At 41.0% G+C, this 21,135-nt stretch overlaps 2 protein-coding genes across 6 annotated transcripts in view; one reads left to right on the top strand and one right to left on the bottom strand.

Annotated features, from left to right (window-relative positions):
* LOC109867798 (protein C12orf4 homolog) overlaps positions 1 to 14,780 on the bottom strand; it is a 25,074-nt gene extending 10,294 nt beyond the window's left edge. For 2 of the 3 annotated variants that reach the window (XR_004204770.1, XM_020457096.2), the window contains exons 1-11: positions 14,675 to 14,780; positions 6,933 to 7,118; positions 6,655 to 6,800; positions 3,309 to 3,490; positions 3,113 to 3,212; positions 2,877 to 2,998; positions 2,285 to 2,391; positions 1,887 to 2,084; positions 1,443 to 1,568; positions 486 to 560; positions 90 to 292 (exon numbers count right to left, since the gene is read on the bottom strand). Coding sequence is in view for 2 of the 3 variants with exons in the window: in XM_020457096.2 (XP_020312685.2) it covers positions 90 to 292; positions 486 to 560; positions 1,443 to 1,568; positions 1,887 to 2,084; positions 2,285 to 2,391; positions 2,877 to 2,998; positions 3,113 to 3,212; positions 3,309 to 3,490; positions 6,655 to 6,800; positions 6,933 to 7,110 (1,437 nt within the window). In the remaining variant the exon portion in view is untranslated. The remainder of the gene's footprint in view (positions 1 to 89; positions 293 to 485; positions 561 to 1,442; positions 1,569 to 1,886; positions 2,085 to 2,284; positions 2,392 to 2,876; positions 2,999 to 3,112; positions 3,213 to 3,308; positions 3,491 to 6,654; positions 6,801 to 6,932; positions 7,119 to 14,674) is intronic. The other variant, XM_031801128.1, reaches the window with a different exon arrangement.
* Positions 14,373 to 21,135, top strand: LOC116356280 (RAD51-associated protein 1). Of its 3 annotated transcripts, none has more exons than XM_031801129.1 (6): positions 14,947 to 15,201; positions 15,436 to 15,482; positions 15,605 to 15,709; positions 16,091 to 16,258; positions 16,384 to 16,518; positions 20,829 to 21,135. In XM_031801129.1, exons 1-6 carry the CDS (start codon positions 15,185 to 15,187, stop codon positions 20,954 to 20,956), a joined length of 600 nt encoding a protein of 199 aa, XP_031656989.1. In that variant the 5' UTR covers positions 14,947 to 15,184; the 3' UTR covers positions 20,957 to 21,135. The 3 variants fall into 3 exon arrangements, 2 of the variants coding, with proteins under 2 accessions (XP_031656990.1, XP_031656989.1); XR_004204771.1 differs by having other exon boundaries at positions 14,963 to 15,201; positions 15,605 to 15,728; XM_031801130.1 differs by lacking the exon at positions 16,384 to 16,518 and having other exon boundaries at positions 14,373 to 15,201.

The raw sequence follows: 21,135 nt of genomic DNA, 5'->3' as shown, positions 1-21,135 counted from the left end.
TATATATATATATATATATATATATATATATATATATATATATATATTACCTTCTGCTTTTACACATATAACATAAGGCTCTCTCTCACCTCTGACATGTCGTGGACCAGTAGCAGAGGGATGGTGATGTTGGTGACATCATGCGTGCAGCAGACCTTGAGGATGTTGCGCAGGCCCATGATGGCAGGTTCCCGGGCCGTAATGTTACCTGAGCGGACGTTGTCATCCACACACAGGTGGAACACTATGTGGACCTCAGACAGGTTGGAGTGGCGGGAGATGTAGAATTCACCTGGAGAGGATGATAGGCTAAGTCATTTCTAAACTTTATCTATTTCTAATAAGGTTAGTTTCATTTAGGAGTGAATCCTTTCTTCCACTTAAGCCAAATGTTCACCTAGTCTCCCATTGACATCAATGCACAAAGTTAGGATTTGCCCCTTAAAGACTTAGGCCAAGATAAAACCACATTCAGTCAACTTTACCTGGTAAGATATTGGAAGAATTCTTTTCCACATTTTGGTTCTTATCTTCACAACTACTTCCATTCCTAGGAACTTCTGTCAATGGGAAAACAAGAGATGACTTCTGCATTTCCTGTATGGGAAACTTGTGCAAAGATAACCTTTCAGGAAATAGATGACAATAGCAACAACAGAGGTCATAGGTCCATCCGTATAAAGCCTGATAGCTAGGAGGAATGTTTCTATACTCAGCTTTTCTCTCCACTTAAACAACCATTCAATGGGGATTCATTGTAATAAGGATCTTGACTGAGGTTTCCGACAACACACGTTGGCAATGATGTCAAAAAAGTATTGTCCCTTCCGTCCTGACATAATCCCCAACAGGCCACTGACTTTGCCCTTGCTCGAACGTTGAACAAACATTACTTTACTGGGCCAGCAGGATCTTTAACATTGTTCTAACTGTACCTTGTATACAGATAACTGCCAAAATTAAGGAAACACTTGAGTAATTCAAAACACCAAATGATGGAATTTCTTGTGGAAGAAGAGTGTCGTATCCATCTAATAGAGTTACTGACACTTGTAGATTCTATGTTAAGGCGCATTGAAGCTGTTCTGGTGGCTCAACGCCCTACTACTATTAAGACACGATGTTGGTGTTACCTTTATTTTGGCAGTTACCTGTATTTCATAGTTACATTATCGCGGTCTATCCAGTCCTCTTACAGAGAACACTCATCTCAATCATCATGTAATTCAAGTGAGAGTCTGGGGAAGAAATACAAGTCAATTAACGCTTCTTTGTTCAGACTTTTTCACTGTGATACCACAAGGCCATATTTGCAAGTTATATAGAGAATGGCTGGAGAATGCAGCTATTGGATATACACAGTATAATGATTAAAAAACACTCTCAGAAGTATGATTGACTGTTCGCCAGTGGTGGGCTGCTGGTGTGTGTGACTGACTCACCAGGCTGGTCTTTGTGCTTGCTGGTCTGAGACCGGGCATAAAGCATCACTTGCTGGACAACCTCCAGCTGCTCCTCCAGGCGAGGGAAGTGGAAGTCTGTACACTCTTTAGATACTGTGGCAAAGTCTGGGGAAAACATATAAACACATGATGACGAGGATTCATTACATTGTTTCATTATAATCTCACAATGGTTACGGAGGTTTTGGGGTTGGAGAATGTTTTTACTGTGACAACCTTTGAGCTATTGTCATGCTAAAATGCTAAAACATGCTAAAACATCTAACTCACTGGTGCCATAAAGCCCCCCAAAAAACACCTTCAAATGTGGTCATGGCAATAAGATTATAAATGTGTTTCATCCTCTCACTTAACTAACAGGGTCTAACAGTGTGGTCCCCCTGCTTTATGTTGGCCCCTGACATTTGGCCCTTGACCTCTCACCTCTCTTGATGCCACTGTAGGAGTTGACCCTGTTGTCCACCAGCAATACCAGGCCACACAGGGACGAGGAGTAGAGGGACAGAGCAGTCTGCAGCCGCCTCAGCTTGGTCCCTCTGCTGCCATGGCGACGGTGCTTACAGAAGTCCAGTATGTCCGCCCGCACCAGTCGCAGGTTGTGCATTGTCTTCAGCTGTGCACCTGGACAACACCACAGCAACAACACAGTCAAAATACATACGGAAACAAACACACAAGTATATAATGTACAGGATGTCTTTACATTTTACGATGTCAGGAAGCTCAGTGTAAATTAATTCGCTGTCATCAAGGTTTATTTTTATCATGGGCATGTTGGACCAGGCAGCAGTGTTTCCATGGGGACACAGACAGTATAGTACCTAAGTGGATGGTGAAGCTCTCCTCCAGCTGTCGCTGCTCCTCATACAGCCTGACCCCAGGCTCAGACTCCTCTGTCAGCTGGCTCTGCTGCACCTTGATCTCCTCACTGACAAACACAACATCACACTGTAAAGGATACGGTTCACAAGATGCCTTGCCCCGGATCTTTTTGTGCTTTCTTGTCCACGCCAATGAGCATAGAAGTTGGCAAGACAGCACAAACAGATCTGGAACCAGGCTGGAAGATGAACGGACACAAACCAACCCCAGATTAATTACATTGGGACTGACAAACTACACTGTACATCAAAAATAATTAAGACATATATAGCAAAAGAAAAACATTTATTTGAGCTCAGATGCCATTTCAATGCCTCTTGAAAGTGCTGCTGTGTGCAAATTTCATTCAACTGTGTCTGCAGGCTTTCTTTCCCATTTAAGCACATGACTCATCTATTCATTATCTGATTTAACCAATTTTGCTTCACTGTAAGAAGGTGAAGATTAGTGAGATTAAGGAACATCCCCCTAGAAAACAATTGAGTACATTTCTGCACACATGCATTCAAAAGCGCGCACACACATACATACTTAATAGTGCTGTTATTGGGGTTCTGCATGTCCTGGTGCAGTTTGATCACCCACTCCTGATACTCCTGCTTCTGAATATGAGTCACCTGTTTCAGTTCATTGGCCCACTTGTTCTCCAGCACCTGACCAGACAGAAGAATCACCAATCGTACATCTCTATGACTGTGTATCTTTGTACATAGAGCATTACAACGCTTGTAGCTTAAATGGCCAACCAGATTGGCTCTGTGTCTTACCTGCTGGGCATCGAAGTGTTGAGATGCAACTGCATTTACATCCTGGTCAGTCATGGTCTTTCCCAGTTCTTGCATGACTTTGTCCATCTCTGTTGCCTGCCTGGGAGTTGAAAAGGAACAATGCAAAACACTTTAGGCATTTGTTATGTGACACTAACTTCAATTACGATGATTTAATCTCTATGGTCATACCAACCTCTCTTGTAACTTCTTCAGCTCCATGTCTCTCTCACTGATGAGCTCCGAGACACTGACAAAGTAGTTGTGTTCCAGGTTGAGCAGAGTGTCAGAGGCCGGGGAGTGGATGAGCTCGTGGTAAACATCTGCAAAGTCCTCATCCCAGCTGGGCTCCTCAGGACGAGCATGTTCCAGTGTAGTCTAAAGAGTAACAAGCAAAAGAGAATAATGGCATTGGTGTGGGAGTAACCTTTTGAGAGCGAAGGAAAATCACAGGAAGACATTGTTCAGTAGATCACAGGTCATTGTAGGAAGTGCTGAAGTGAGTGACACAGCACAGTATGAAAGACCCAGGCAACTATTTTGACTGAAAAGCATTATATGGTTTTCCTAAACAAACCCAAGAGGCAAAGCTAAGAGAGCGACCTCATACTTCTGTCATACATAGAATGTATAGAATAGTATAGAATAGTATTCAGAGTAAACTTCCTCTATTAATACAAGTCTGGGAATCTTTATGCAACAAACATGATAGACATTAAAAGACCTTTGGAGTTCCTTAAAATACACTGGACATTGTCTATGAGTACTTCTGTGCTAGTGCAGAAAAATGTTAATGGTAATCCTGTATGCACCACAGCAGTGAGCCAACAGAGCTTTATAGGAGGGGCAGCCTTCTTTCTTTTTATAAGTGCTTGAGCAAGTGGCAGCAGAATTTAAAGTCCAGAGCTTTGAAGTGCATGAAGCAGATGATCTCGTTGACCTTCTTAAAAACAAAATAAGGAAGATATTCTGTTTCAAAGGGATTTCTTTTCACGAGGAGTCTGCTTTTTGATCCATTTAAATTGAAAGCCATAATGTCTTAATATCTCTCATCAGACCACAGCTGTTTTAATAATATACCATATACACTTCAGACTGTCAGACAGATGATGCAGGTCTGGAATTGCAACATTCCCTGCAGTGTATAAAATCGATGAGCTGAAACTTATCAAAGTCAAACACAACAACTTGGCAACTCCAGGCAACTGTTGGCAAAAAATGTTTAATACATTGTTCCAAACTTAAGGAGCAGTCAACTGTCTGACTTACTGACTTCCTGTATCAACATAATGATCTATGACTACAACTCAGACACTGAAGATAATATCCTCAATGTGCACAGTATGCTAACACTTCTGGAGCTCGTCTTTGAGATAATTAGATTTTTCAATAGCATAAGAATACAGGTTGCACTGTATAAATCAAATGTTATTGGTTGCATACACATACTTAGCAGATGTTATTACGGGTGTAGCGAAATGCATACATACATATACAGTGGGGCAAAAAAGTATTTAGTCAGCCACCAATTGTGCAAGTTCTCCCACTTAAAAAGATGAGAGAGGCCTGTAATTTTCATCATAGGTACACTTCAATTATGACAGACAAAATGAGGAAAAAAAATCCAGAAAATCACATTGTAGGATTTTAAATAAATTTATTTGTAAATTATAGTGGAAAATAAGTATTTGGTCAATAACAAAAGTTTCTCAATACTTTGTTATATACCCTTTGTTGGCAATGACAGAGGTCAAACGTTTTCTGTAGGTCTTCACAAGGTTCACACACCGTTGCTGGTATTTTGGCCCATTCCTACATGCAGATCTCCTCTAGAGCAGTGATGTTTTGGGGCTGTTGCTGGGCAACACGGACATTCAACTCCCTCCAAAGATTTTCTATGGGGTTGAGATCTGGAGACTGGCTAGGCCACTCCAGAACCTTAATGCTTCTTACGAAGCCACTCTTTCGTTGCCTGGGCGGTGTGTTTGGGATCATTGTCATGCTGAAAGACCCAGCCACGTTTTATCTTCAATGCCCTTGCTGATGGTAGGCTTTGTTACTTTGGTCCCAGCTCTCTGCAGGTCATTCACTAGGTCCCCCCTTGTGTGGTTCTGGGATTTTTGCTCACCGTTCTTGTGATCATTTTGACCCCATGGGGTGAGATCTTGCGTGGAGCCCCAGATCGAGGGAGATTACCAGTGGTCTTGTATGTCTTCCATTACCTAATAATTGCTCACACAGTTGATTTCTTTAAACCAAGCTGCTTACCTATTGCAGATTCAGTCTTCCCAGCCTGGTGCAGGTCTACAATTTTGTTTCTGGTGTCCTTTGACAGCTCTTTGGTCTTGGCCATAGTGGAGTTTGGAGTGTGACTGTTTGAGGTTGTGGACAGGTGTCTTTTATACTGATAACAAGTTCAAACATGTGCCATTAATACAGGTAATGAGTGGAGGACAGAGGAGCCTGTTGAAGAAGTTACCGGTCTGTGAGAGCCAGAAATCTTGTTTGAAGGTGACCAAATATTTATTTTCCACCATAATTTGCAAATAAATTCACAAAAAAATACTACAATGTGATTTTCTGGATTTTTTTCCTTCCAATTTTGTCTGTCATAGTTGAAGTGTATCTATGATGAAAATTACAGGCCTCATCTTTTTAAGTGGGAGAACTTGCACAATTGGTGGCTGACTAAATACTTTTGCCCAACTGTATGTATATACTGTACTCTATACCATCTACTGCATCTTGCCATCTTGATGTAATACATGTATCACTAGCCACTTTAAACAATGCTACTTTTACATGTTTACATACCCTACATTACTCATCTCATATGTATATACTGTACTCGATACCATCTACTGCATCTTGCCAATGCCGTTCTGTATCATCACTCATTCATATATTTTTATGTACATACTATTCATTCCTTTACACTTGTGTATAAGGTAGTTGTGAAATTGTTAGGTTAGATTACTCGTTGGTTTTACTGCATTGTCGGAACAAGAAGCACAAGCATTTCGCTACACTCGCATTAACATCTGCTAACAATGTGTATGTGACAAATACATTTTGATTTGACAGTTTATTAGGTACAACATCCCGTTCACGAAAATGGATCGCTCCTACAGACAGGGAGTCACGTGGCTTACTATATAAAACAGGCAGACAGGCATTGAGACATTCAGTTACTGTTCGATTGAACGTTAGAATGGGCAAAACAACTGACTTAAGCAACTTTGAACATGATATGATTGTTGATATGATTGTTGGTGCCAGGCGCGCCAGATCCAGTATCTCAGAAACAGGGCTTTTCACACACGACATTGTCTAGGGTTTACTGAGAATGGTGCAAGAAAGAAAAAACATCCAGTCAGTGGCAGTCCTGTGGGCGAAAACAGCTCGTTGATGAGAGAGGTCAAAGGAGAATGACAAGAATCGGGCAAATAAAATCACCCACGGGCCAAATTCTGCTTTAGGGCGAACGTTTATACGAAAAAAATGCTTGTAACATGGTCTTTGGTTTTGAGTAATGATTTTACCTCTGAGTAGGTCTTGGCCCATGTGTTTGTAAGCTGGTTGATGTCCACCTCTCCTGTTGTCAGTCTCTGTAGGGCCAACTCTGCTTCTCGGTCATAGTCCTGGATGGTTTCGCTCTCAATAAACATGGACAGTGTGCTCCTCAGTTCTAAACCAAGATACAGCAAAGTAGTAGTACCAAAAGGTATGTGTGGATGAATAAAAGAGACTAAGTTGTTGAATATATCAATGTGCTTGGTTTTGAATTTAATTACATTTAGTTTATTGGAAATCTCATTACCATTCTCAACAAAGCAAGGTATTTTGTGCAGCAGCATAAGTCGTCCATGAAGGTCACTGACATTTTCTTGGACAGGGAATTGCAGAGGTACTTTGAGGACACAGTCATTCCTCCCTGCCCTGAACCCAAACACAAACTCCTTCTCTGTGGTGTTCACCTTTCCCTTGTTTTTCTTCATTTTCTCAGCTGAAAGCAGATAGAATACTGACTACTTGTACAGTAATGATAATGCAATCGAATCGTTCCAAGTCATTTCAGCAAGCCATGACACCAACCATCTCAGATTGTTCTGTAGTTTAATTTAATCTCTGACAAATTAAGCTAATTGATTGCACCCAAATTGGCCATTTTAATTTATAGTATTTAGATCATATTCAATAAATATAGTACCCAATATCTGATTTGGACCAACCTTTTTCCTACCAATGAGTAAGACACAAAATAAAATTCAAAAGCCACCCACGGAGACCCCACACCCAATGCCAATCCTTCCCCAAACCAGTATACAGTAGAAGTTCTGTTTGACAAGTAGTATGAAGTTGCGGCTTGAAGTATTGCTTCTCCATACCATGTAATGTATTCCCTCAGAATCTGGTGATGGTTTTTTCCCCTGTTCAGAGAAATGTAATTTAAGTTGCTTGCATTTTAAACCATAAAGTAGTGTGAGAGTACTGCGTTTTGACCACTAGATGTCGCTGTTGCTGCTATACAGACACTTTCATCTATTTTGCTGGTCTCTTGTGGTTATCAAATCAAATCAAAGTTTATTTGTCACGTGCACAGAATACAACAGGTGTAGACCTTACAGTGAAATGCTTACTTACAGGCTCTAACAAATAGTGCAAAAAAAGTGTTAGGTGAACAATAGGTAAGTAAAGGAATAAAAACAACAGTAAAAAGACAGTGAAAAACAGTAGCGAGGCTATAAATGTAGCGAGGCTATAAAAGTAGAAAGGCTACATACAGACACCGGTTAGTCAGGCTGATTGAGGTAGTATGTACATGTAGATATGGTTAAAGTGACAATGCATATATGATGAACAGAGAGTAGCAGTAGCGTAAAGAGGGGTTGGTGGGTGGTGGGACACAATGCAGATAGCCTGGTTAGCCAATGTGCGGGAGCACTGGTTGGTCGGGCCAATTCTTTTTTCACCTTTTATTTAACCAGGTAGGCAAGTTGAGAACAAGTTCTCATTTACAATTGCAACCTGGCCAAGATAAAGCAAAGCAGTTTGACACATACAACAACAGAGTAAAACAAACATACAGTCAATAAAACAGAAAATAAGTCTATATACAATGTGAGCAAATGAGGTGAGATAAAGGAGGTAAAGGCAAAAAAAGCCATGGTGGCAAAGTAAATACAATATAGCAAGTAAAACACTGGAATGGTAGATTTGCAGTGGAAGAATGTGCAAAGTAGAGAGAAATAATGGGGTGCAAAGGAGCAAAATAAATAAATACAGTAGGGGAAGAGGTAGTTTTTTTGGGCTAAATTATAGATGGGCTATGTACAGGTGCAGTAATCTGCTCTGACAGCAGGTGCTTAAAGCTAGTTAGGGAGATAAGTGTTTCCAGTTTCAGAGATTTTTGTAGTTCGTTCCAGTCATTGGCAGCAGAGAACTAAGGAGAGGCGGCCAAAGGAAGAATTGGTTTTGGGGGTGACCAGAGAGATATACCTGCTGGAGCGTGTGCTACAGGTGGGTGATGCTATGGTGACCAGCGAGCTGAGATAAGGGGGGACTTGACCTAGCAGGGTCTTGTAGATGACATGGAGCCAGTGGGTTTGGCGACGAGTATGAAGCGAGGGCCAGCCAATGACAGAGTACAGGTCGCAGTGGTGGGTAGTATATGGGGCTTTGGTGACAGAATGGATGGCACTGTAATAGACTGCATCCAATTTATTGAGTAGGGTATTGGAGTCTATTTCGTAAATTACATCGCCAAAGTCGGGGATCGGTAGGATGGTCAGTTTTTCGAGGGTATGTTTGGCAGCATGGGTGAAGGATACTTCGTTGCGAAATAGGAAGCCAATTCTAGATTTAACTTTGGATTGGAGATGTTCTGGAAGGAGAGTTTACAGTCTAACCAGACACCTAGGCATTTGTAGTTGTCCACATATTCTAAGTCAAAACCGTCCAAGGTAGTGATGCTGGACGGGCGGGCAGGTGCAGGCAGCGATTGGTTGAAGAGCATGCATTTAGTTTTACTTGTATTTAAGAGCAGTTGGAGGCCACGGAAGGAGAGTTGTAAGGCATTGAAGCTCGTCTGGAGGGTTGTTAACTTCTCTAGCGTAGGGAATTTTGGATGAAAAGCATGCCCAAATTAAACTGCCTTCTACTCAGGCCCAGAAGATAGGATATGCATATAATTAGTCGATTTTATAGAAAACACTCAAGTTTCCAAAACTGTTAAAATAGTATAACAGAACTGATTTGGCAGGCAAAAACCTGAGAAAAATCCCTACAGGAAGTAGGATCTTTTATTATTATTTTTCTATTCAATGCCATTACAGTATCCATTGACTTAGGACTCAAATTGCAGTTCCTATGCCTTCCACTAGATGTCAAGTCTTTAGAAATTGTTTCAGGCTTGTATTCTGAAAAATTAGGGAGTAAGATCAGTCAGAATGAGTGGACCCTGCCGTGTCACAGAGCTTTTTCATGCGCACGACCGAGAGAGTGCCTTTCTTGTTTACCTTTTATATTGACGACGTTATTTTCCGGTTGAAATATTATCAATTGTTTAGGCTAAAAACAACCTGATTGAATATAAACATTGTTTGACATGTTTCTATGAACTTTAGATACAATTTAGATTTTTTTTGTCTGCCTGTTGTGACTGCGTTTGTGCCTGTGGATTACTGAAGAAAACGCACGAACAAAACAGAGATTTTCAGATATAAAGAGAGACTTTATCGAACAAAAGGAACATTTATTGAATAAATGAATGTCTTCTGAGTGCAAACATATGAAGATCAAAGGTAAGTGATTCATTTTATCTGTATTTCTTACTTGTGTAACTTCTACTTGGCTGGTTACTGTTTGTAATGATTTGTCTGCTGGGCTATGTTCTCAAATAATTGTAAGGTATGCTTTCACCATAAAGCATTTTAAAAATCTGACACAGTGGTTGGATTCACAAGAAGTTAATCTTTAAACCTATGTAAAATAGTTGTATCTTTTCTGAATTTTTATAATGAGTATTTCTGTATTTGAATTTGGCGCTCTGCAATCTCACTGGATGTTGGCCAGGTGGGACGCTAGCATCCCACATACCCTAGAGAGGTTAAGACAGTGTCCAAAGAAGGGCCAGAAGTATACAGAATGGTGTCGAGGAAGTATGTACATATGTACATGAATGTATAGTTAAAGTGACTGTGCATATGATAAACAGAGAGCAGCAACAGCATTAAAAAAAAGAGGGTCTGGGCAGGGGGGGGGGGCACACAATGCAAATAGTCCAGGTACCCATTTGATTACCTGTTCAGGAGTCTTATGGCTTGGAGGTAAAAACTGTTGAAGACTTTTTGTCCTAGACTTGGCACTCCGGTACCGCTTGCCATGCGGTAGTAGACTATGGTGGTCTGCTTGATACATGTTGGTATTACAGACTTAAATCAGGGACATGTTGACAATGGCAGTGAAGACACCAAATAGATCACAACATTTTCTATGTAACTTTGGGTAGAAAAATCAATAGATGTCTCATGATGAAAATAAAGTGAGTGGTCATCCTCACAATTCAAGCCAGTCCTCCATGAAAGCAAATCAGTTTGTCCTTCTTTTACACTTAATCGGTGTCCATGTAACATACCCTTTGTGTGGTTCAGTCCCTTCAAACAAAAGGTCTGGATTAATTACTGTTTGACCATTCCTGGTGAACAAGCAAACCATTAGGCTACAGTAGTTCTAATGGTTTCAATGTTATGGCCTCAAATGGTCTTCAATAGTAAAAGTCCCAACCACACACTGTAAAGTGTTTTGCAATAATGGTTTTGGTTTGGTTTTAATAGTAAATGTCACTAATCACATTACATATAGAGCTGTTTCCTGATAATTGTATTGAAAAACACAAGACTGCCATGCAATTCATTATATTATTAGGGTTGTCACAACATTTTAGTCCTTAGCCCATTTCTCCATCAAAGTTTGTAGGAAAAGTCTTGCATTGAAATATCTCTCCCAGAGAGTGGCCACTTGTTGGACTATTCAAGCAGAGTTGGGTTGAAGCATTAGGTTGCTATTATGACAAACGCAATTGATTTCATGGAGGACTGGCTTGAATTGTTAGGATGACCACACAATTTATTTTCATAATGAGACAAATCTATTGGGGTAGAAAACCAAAGTTGCAAAGGAAACGTTGTAATATAGTGTACCAGTCAACAGTTTGGACACACCTACACCTTTCTGGGTTTTTCTTCATTGTAGAATAATAGTTAAGACATCAAAACTATGAAATAACATATGCAATAATGTAGTAACCAAAAAAGTGTTAGAAAATATATTTTGATTTGTTGATTTGAGATTCTTCAAAGTAGCCACCCTTTGCACACTCTTGGCATTCTCTCAACAAGCTTCATGAGGAATGACTTTCCAACAGTCTTGAAAGAGTTCCCACATATGCTGAGCACTTGTTGGCTGCTTTTCCTTCACTCTGCGGTCCAACTCATCCCAATTGGGTTGAGGCTGGCGATTGTGGAAACATAACACATACCACCTCCTCCGTGCTTCATGGTGGGAACCACACATGCGGAGATCAGTTTTGTTTACCACTTTCTTGGTGACTACATGATTCCATGTGCTATTTCATAGTTTTGATATCTAAACAAAAACCATTGAATGAGTAGGTGTGTACAAACATTTTGACTGGTACTGTATTAAATAAACACAAGATACTGGATAAACGAATGTGGCGGTATAGCATAAACAGCGGCATCTAATGGTCAAAACCTGGTATTTTCACACTACTTTATGGTAAATACTGGAAGCGACTTCAATTAAAAATAGTTCTGAACAGGTGGGGAAAAAAACACCAGATTCACAGGGAAAATGTTACATGGTATGGAGAAGCAATACACCAAGCCACAGCTTCATAATACTTGTCAAACAGAACTGATACTGTATACTGGTTGTTGGGGTGGGATTGCCATGGGGTGCGGGGGTCCGTGGGTGGCTTTCGACATATTTTGGGGGATTTCTCATGTTACTCATTAGTAGGAAGAACCTTTGGCCCAAATCAGATGTAGGGTACTACATTTATTGAATACAATCTGAATCTAATACATTAAAATAGCCAATTTCAGTGCAATGATTTAGCTTAATTTCTCAGAGATCAAATTATATTTCCACAATGTTTCAGGAATGCTAATTGTATCGGTTACTAAGTACAGAAATGATTTCAGAACAATCAGATGGTGGGTGTAAGGACCGACACTGGAGTCGAGAAGCAGGTACGGGGAGTCAAACATTTAATAAGGAACAAGACAGGAACAGCGTCAGCACACGGGTAACAAAACAATATACGAACGTTAATGTGGAAGCAGGGAACAGAACTGGAGGATAGACAGATAAAGGGAAGGAAATAACAGGTTATTGAGTCCAGGTGAGTCCAAATGATTGGTGATGCAAGTGACGAGGGAAGCAGGTGTGCGTAATGATGTTGGCAGGAATGAGTAATGCTGGGGAGCCTGGCTCCCTCGAGTGCCAGGGGGGGAAGAGCGGGAGAAGAGCGGGAGCAGGAAGAGCGGGAAGAGCAGGAGCAGGAAGAGCGGGAAGAGCGGGAGCAGGAAGAGCGGGAGAAGGGGGGGGGAGCAGGGGTTAATCCTATTTCTTTTGCTTTTTGAGTTGGAACAATCCAATGGAATCCAGATTTTTTGATTTTTTTATTTAACCTTTATTTTCCTAGGCAAGTCAGTTAAGAACAATTTCTCTTTTACAATGACGGCCTACCAAAAGGCAAATGGCCTCCTGCGGGGACAGGAGCTGGGGTTAAAATAAAAATACATTCATAAAAATATAGGACAAAACACACATCACCATGAAACACCACAACATAAAGAGAGACCTATAAGACAACAGCATGGTATTAAAACAACATGGTAGCAACAGAACATGGCAGCAGCACAGGGTACAAACATTATTGGGCACAGACAACAGCAAAGGGCAAGAAGGTAGAGACAACAATATCACACAAAGCAGCCACAACGGTCAGCAGTAAGACTGTCCATGATTGAGTCTTTGAATGAAGAGATTGAGATAAAACTGTCCAGTTTCAGTGTTTGTTGCAGCTCGTTCCATTGTGCGCTTTGGGGACCTTTAACAGAATGGCAGAACGGGTGCATCTCATTCTGAGCTTCTACAGAAATTATAGTCATAGTTTGCCTTTAATGGGAAACAGACTACTTTAGCTAGCTACCAGGCTTGTGAAGTTCAGATTATTGCTGACAGATAGATTAATAGATAGTAAAAACAAGGCATTAAAATGTGGATCACCACTAGTTGACACAGCCAGAAAGTAATAAATGTGCCTATTTCTACAATTTCTCTTCCAAAAATCTGGTTTTATACCTCATGCAAACCTTAACCACATTGCTAAAAACGAATGCCTGGTCCTAACCTTAAATTAAGACCAAAAAGCACATTTTTACAATATAGACAATTTTGACTTTGTGGCTGTGTTGTCTAATGGAAATAATTGGTCCCTTCAATGAGGGCTGGGATGCGTCAGTTTTATTGAACGTTTGCTACATTGCATAACGGTTTCTACTGAACACCACGTTTCCAACAAAATGTTCAACGTTTTTGCACAGACTGAGGTACGTTTGCGCCATAGGAGGCTGGCTCATAATAATGTCTGGAAGGAGCGAATGGCATGGAACACATGGAAACCATGTCAAATCAAATGTTATCTGTCACATGCGCCAAATACAACAGGTGTAGGTAGACCTTACAGTGAAATGCTTACTCACAAGCTCTTAACCAACGATGCAGTTAAGAAAAATACCCCACCCCCCCAAAAATAAAAAATAAACGAATAATTAGAGCAGCAGTAAAATAACAATTGCGAGGCTATATACAGGGGATACAGGACCAGTCATGTTTGATGTAGTTGATACCATTCCACTATCGACTCCAGCCATTACCACGAGCCCATCCTACCCATAGAAGGTGCCACCAACCTCATGGTTTGCTCTATTTGGTAGGTGTGGCTTGAAGCACTGGGTGGCATGTTTAAATGGAAGTCGCTGTGCTGACAGCCTCCTTCAACCGGCGTGTGTTCATTAGTCGGATTCCGTGGCAAAACGTTTCGCAACGGAAACCTTTCACAGTTTAATATAGGAACCAAATGGAAGCAAACGGAACGGAGAGGGACCCACCTACATTTCTCCAATATAAACTCGTTTTTGTTGCAAAACGTTTTCTGTTTGGAGTAAACAATGTTGCCAAACGTTTTCCAATGGAATCAGACTAATGAATACATCCCTGATCGTTCAGAACAGCACCGTTTCGGTTTAATTGAACGTTCCACTAACTTACGGTTTTTCGTTGAAGGCAGCTCTGCCGTACTAGCTAAATCGATGGTTATTTAGCATTGTTAGCAATGGTAGCTAACATTGCAGTGGTCGCTGCCTAGCTTACTTAGTGCAACCAATAACAACAATATTGACACTCGTCATACTGCAATCGTGATGCATTTGCTTCAGAATAATAAAGATGATCGTAGAAGTCTAGTTTTACCTGTACATTCGTATTTTGTGGATGTAAAAGGACGACCGTGTTCATTCCCTTGTTTGGACAACCAGCTGACGGACAAAACTGAGCTAGCTGTGCTTTTTAAATACAACTTTCGTCAGATTTTATCTTCAAAACAGTAATACATCAAATCAATCTACACGTAGGACAGAAAAGTGGAAGCATGTGGATTTGTACATTTTTATTCGTAGAATAATGGTATTGAGTAATTAATAATACATATTTTAACATTATGCCAATGCAAAGTTACACAAAGAACGAATCCCCTAAACAGAAACCCAAGATATACATGTGAAAGATTCAGTTTGTCGCGGGATGGCTTGAAATAAACAACATGCAAAATTGTACCGTTTTATTTCATTGTGGTCGTTTATCTAAGTTATTCAGTATTTCATTTTGTTTCTAGTTTGGACACTGTTAAGAGACTTAATTTACGTCATTAAGTAACTAGCTACTAGTAGCGTTTGGTTTCTCAAGCTGGCTGACTACGATATTATGGCTCGACCAACAAGGTGTGTAACGTTCGTTAAACTAATCTACAGCACAAGAGGTTAGTGGCACCTTAATTGAGGAGGTAATGACTGGAGCAGAATTATTCCATTCGCTTCGTTCCAGCCATTATTATGAGCCGTTCTCCCCTCAGCAGCCTCCACTGATCTACAGGTAGCAGTCTGACAGTAGCTGCAAAGATCATGATAACTTTTGTTTTAGTGTGATGAATGATGACTATTTGTTCTCGTCAAAAGAGCCAAGAACCAATTGAATTACTCAGACTTGATGGAGCTTGATGATGGTACGTGATGATGATGTCAACTATTTGGACATTCTCAACTTTTACATTCTCAACTTTTACATATTGTCATAATGTTAATCCGCCTGCTTTTTGTAATGTTTTGTCTTTTTTTGTTCAATCAGATGAAGATTTTGCCTGTATGAAAGGGCCTTCCAGCAAGAAAGCTCGGGTCCTTGTCAAAGAACCACAGAGAGACAAGGGTCTGCATCAATCAAGCAAATCTTTCGGTCAGGATTCAAAGAACACGTAGGCCTATATATATATATTTTTTTTATAGAAAACTTATTGCAACATATGTTTTATAGCTATCAGAAAAACATCTTCACACACTGCCAACAAAGCACACACTGCCAACAAAGTCAGACACTATTTTGATTAGTGTGCAGGTAGGCTGGTAGTCACTGTTTTGTGTGTTTGTATGGGTTTCAGATTGTCTTTAGATGGCAAAGATCCTTTTATAAACCCTTAATGAACATTCATTATTTAGGGAAACATGCCAAACCTACTGTATTACATCTCAGACATAATTGAACATGCTGTAAATCACAACACTAACAATAAACCCTGCCTATAGTCTCTTTGTTCTAATGATTTTCTCTCTCTCCTAGAACTTCATGAGGTCACAAGTGAGAGGGGATCCAATGTCAACCCCTCCAGCCAGAGATGGGCAGCTGTCAAAGCTAAAGATCATCAGAGATCCATACTGAAAGTGGAGAGGATCAGCCAGGTTGAGAGTGGGCGGGAGGATAAGGATTACCAGCCTACCTGCATACCACGTAACCACCATCTGTCATCACGTTAATGCCCTCAATAAGAAATGTTCACCCAATTATAATGGATGTAAACTATATTGTGCTGCTATTACATTTCTCCGTGCTTTCCTCTGTTACTCCCACCACAGAGAGTTGTAGTCCGACTCCAGCAACATCAAAGCCTGTGTCAACTCAGAGGAAGCTTGCTGACACTCCCACTTTACCTGTTAGATCATCCCCTATCAGCCCAGTAGGTGACAGGCTTCTAAAGTGGAATCCACCTGGTGAGGCTCAATGACACAATTGGAGATTCTCTACTGGACAAAAGTCTGCCCTTTACTTAACTCCTTCGTTCCCCGCGACCCGGAAATCGATAAGTGGTCGAGGGGAGAGTCAATTCGTTAGTAGGCAAACTGAGGAGTATGCTTCCCTCCTCGATTACAGACTTCAGCAAAGGATGCACAAGAGTATCTTTTTGGTGGCTAGCGTGGAAGTGTTTTAAAATCCGCCACACAGGCCTTTCTAATCGACCTGGCCCGGTTATCCTGGAAGGATATTGACCTCATTCTATCAGTAGAGGATGCCAGGTTGTTCTTTAGAAGTGCTTTCCTCACCATCTTAAATAAGCATGCCCCATTCAAAAAATGTAGAACTAATAACAGATATAGCCCTTGGTTCACTCCAGACTTGACTGCCCTTGATTAGCATCTAATAGCCCCCACGATATGAAACTTTTCAGGGAAGTCAGGAACCAATATACACAGTCAATTAGGAAAGCTAAGGCTAGCTAACAGAAATTTGCTTCCTGTAAGCACCAATTCCAAAAGTTTTCGGACACCGTAAAGTCCATGGAGAATAAGAGCACCTCCTCCCAGCTGCCCACTGCACTGAGGCTAGGAAATACTGTCACCACCAATAAATCTATGATAATCGAGAATTTCAGTAAGCATTTTTCTACGGCTGGACATGCTTTCCACCTGGCTACCCCTAACCCGGCCAACAGCTCTGCACCCCCCGCTTCTCCTTCACCCAAATCCAGATAGCTGATGTTCTGAAAGAGCTGCAAAACCTGGATCCCTACAAATCAGCAGGGCTAGACAATCTGGACCCTCTCTTTCTAAAATTATCCACCAAAATTGTAGCAACCCCTATTACTAGCCTGTTTAACCTCTCTTTCGGATCATCTGAGATCCCCAAAGATTGTAAAGTTGCAGCGGTCATCCCCCTCTTCAAAAGGGGAGACACTCTAGACCCAAACTGTTACAGACCAATATCCATCCTTGACTCTTGTCAATCACCGCATTCTTATGCAGACTCAATAGCCTTGGTTTCTCAAATGACTGCCATGTCTGGTTCACCAACTACTTCTCAAACAGAGTTCAGTGTGTCAAATCGGAGGGCCTGTTGTCCGGACCTCTGGCAGTCTCTTTGGGGGTGCCACAGGGTTAAATTCTCAGACCTACTATTTTCTCTGTATATATCAATGATATCGCTCTTGCTGCTGGTGATTCTTTGATCCACCTCTACGCAGACAACCACATTCTTTATACATCTGGCCCTTCCTTGGACACTGTTAGCAAACCTCCAAATGAGCTTCAATGTCATACACCACCCCTTCCATGACCTCCAACTGCTCTTAAATGCTAGTAAAACTAAATGCATGCTCTTCAAGCGATTGCTGACCGCTCGTCCAGCATCACTACTCTGGACAGTTCTGAATTAGAATATGTGGACAACCACAAATACCTAGGTGTCTGGTTAGACTGTAAACTCTCCTTCCAGACTCACATTAAGCATCTCCAATCCAAAATGAATTCTAGAGTCATCTTCCTATTTCGCAAACAAAGCCTCCTTCACTCATGCTGCCAAACATACCCTCATAAAACTGACTATATCCTACCAATCCTTCACTTCGGCGATGTCATTTACAAAATAGCCTCCAACACTCTACTCAGCAAATTGGATGTAGTCTATCACAGTGCCATCCGTTTTGTCACCAAAGCCCCATATACTACCCACCACCGTGACCTGTATGCTCTCGTTGGCTGGCCCTTGCTACATTTTTGTCGCCAAACCCACTGCCTCCAGGTCATCTATAAGTCTTTGCTAGGTAAAGCTCCGCCTTATCTCAGCTCACTGGTCACTTTAGCAACACCCACTTGTGGCACGTGCTCCAGCAGGTATATTTCACTGGTCATCCCCAAAGCCGACACCCCATTTGGTCGCCTTTCCTTCCAGTTCTCTGCTGCCAATGACTGGAACGAATTGCAAAAATCACTGAAGCTGAAGACATACAGTGCCGTGCGAAAGTATTCGGCCCCCTTGAACTTTGCGACCTTTTGCCACATTTCAGGCTTCAAACATAAAGATATAAAACTATATTTTTTTGTGAAGAATCAACAACAAGTGGGACACAATCATGAAGTGGAAAAACATTTATTGGATATTTCAAACTTTTTTAACAAATCAAAAACTGAAAAATTGGGCGTGCAAAATTATTCAGCCCCCTTAAGTTAATACTTTGTAGCGCCACCTTTTGCTGCGATTACAACGGTAAGTCGCTTGGGGTATGTCTCTATCAGTTTTGCACATCGAGAGACTGAAATTTTTTCCCATTCCTCCTTGCAAAACAGCTCGAGCTCAGTGAGTTTGGATTCTCGATTGGATTCAGGTCTGGACTTTGACTTGGCCATTCTAACACCTGGATATGTTTATTTTTTAACCATTCCATTGTAGATTTTGCTTTATGTTTTGGATCATTGTCTTGTTGGAAGACAAATCTCCGTCCCAGTCTCAGGTCTTTGGCAGACTCCATCAGGTTTTCTTCCAGAATGGTCCTGTATTTGGCTCCATCCATCTTCCCATCAATTTTAACCATCTTCCCTGTCCCTGCTGAAGAAAAGCAGGCCCAAACCATGATGCTGCCACCACCATGTTTGACAGTGGGGATGGTGGGTTCAGGGTGATGAGCTGTGTTGCTTTTACGCCAAACATAACATTTTGCATTGTTGTCAAAAAGTTCAATTTTGGTTTCAACTGACCAGAGCACCTTCTTCCACATGTTTGGTGTGTCTCCCAGGTGGCTTGTGACAAACTTTAAACGACACTTTTTATGGATATCTTTAAGAAATGGCTTTCTTCTTGCCACTCTTCCATAAAGCCCAGATTTGTGCAATATACGACTGATTGTTGTCCTATGGACAGAGTCTCCCACCTCAGCTGTAGATCTCTGCAGTTCATCCAGAGTGATCATGGGCCTCTTGGCTGCATCTCTGATCAGTCTTCTCCTTGTATGAGCTGAAAGTTTAGAGGGACGGCCAGGTCTTGGTAGATTTGCAGTGGTCTGATACTCCTTCCATTTCAATATTATCGCTTGCACAGTGCTCCTTGGGATGTTTAAAGCTTGGGAAATCTTTTTGTATCCAAATCCGGCTTTAAACTTCTTCACAACAGTATCTCGGACCTGCCTGGTGTGTTCCTTGTTCTTCATGATGCTCTCTGCGCTTTTAATGGACCTCTAAGACTATCACAGTGCAGGTGCATTTATACAGAGACTTGATTACACACAGGTGGATTGTATTTATCATCATTAGTCATTTAGGTCAACATTGGATCATTCAGAGATCCTCACTGAACTTCTGGAGAGAGTTTGCTGCACTGAAAGTAAAGGGGCTGAATAATTTTGCACTCAAAAATGTTCAGTTTTTGATTTGTTAAAAAGTTTGAAATATCCAATAAATGTCGTTCCACTTCATGATTGTGTCCCACCTGTTGTTGATTCTTCACAAAAAAATACAGTTTTATATCTTTATGTTTGAAGCCTGAAATGTGGCAAAAGGTCGCAAAGTTCAAGGGGGCCGAATACTTTCGCAAGGCACTGTATCTCCCTCACTAACTTTAAGCATCAGCTGTCAGAGCAGCTTACTCGTCACTGTACCTGTACACAGCCCATCTGTAAATAGCACACCCAACTATCTCATCCCCATATTGTTATTTATTTATTTTTGCTCTTTTGCACCCCAGTATCTCTACTTGCACATCATCATCTACACATCCATCACTCCAGTGTTAATGCTAAATTGTCATTATTTTGCCACTATGGCCTATTTATTGCCTTATCCCCCCTATAACCTTACAACATTTGCACACACTGTACATAGATTTTTCTACTGTGTTATTGACTGTATGTTTGTTTATGTGTAACTGTGTTGTTTTTGTCGTACTGCTTTGCTTTATCTTGGCTGGGTTGCAGTTGTAAATGAGAACTTGTTCTCAACTGGCCTACCTGGTTAAATAAAGGTCAAATAAATGCAAAATGTATTGCACAACTAGCTACAATTTGATTTGATCACTTTACACATGTATTTGGGGATTCCACCTCTGTAAATGTAATTTGCCTGATGGCGCATGAGTAGAGAAGGAGTCTCATTTCATACAAGTGCATTTGTGTCCATGTTTCATCGCCTCTGCTCCTCGATCCTTGAACTTTTTCAAAAGTAGGCGACGAGAGGCCAGAGGCGAGGAAAACCAATTGAGATTCTCCAAATATGTATATTTATCTGTCTTAATTCAATTCTCTGTTCTTTATCACTAGCACAGAGTGGAATAAGTCCCAACTCAACCCCGAATTCCACCACAAAGTCTCCGGGACAAGGCTTGCGACTGGGATTGTCCCGTTTAGCAAGGGTCAAACCTCTGCACCCCACTGCTAGTGGTAACTGACTCTTGCCCTATTAAACAGAGTGAAGTCAGAATCTCTTTTTCTTTGGTGTACTGTGTGTTAGCCTGTTACTCTTGTGTTGCATTGCTAATATTGCAGTTCTGTAATAATTTTTGTTTAAATGTTGTATCTAGTGATTGCTATTCATCAAAATGTTTATTTTTTAAACATTTGTTTCTTA

The sequence above is a fragment of the Oncorhynchus kisutch genome, linkage group LG22, assembly GCF_002021735.2.
Source record: "Oncorhynchus kisutch isolate 150728-3 linkage group LG22, Okis_V2, whole genome shotgun sequence".
Classification (NCBI taxonomy): Eukaryota; Metazoa; Chordata; class Actinopteri; order Salmoniformes; family Salmonidae; genus Oncorhynchus; species Oncorhynchus kisutch.
This window is presented reverse-complemented; position numbering and strand designations above follow the sequence as displayed.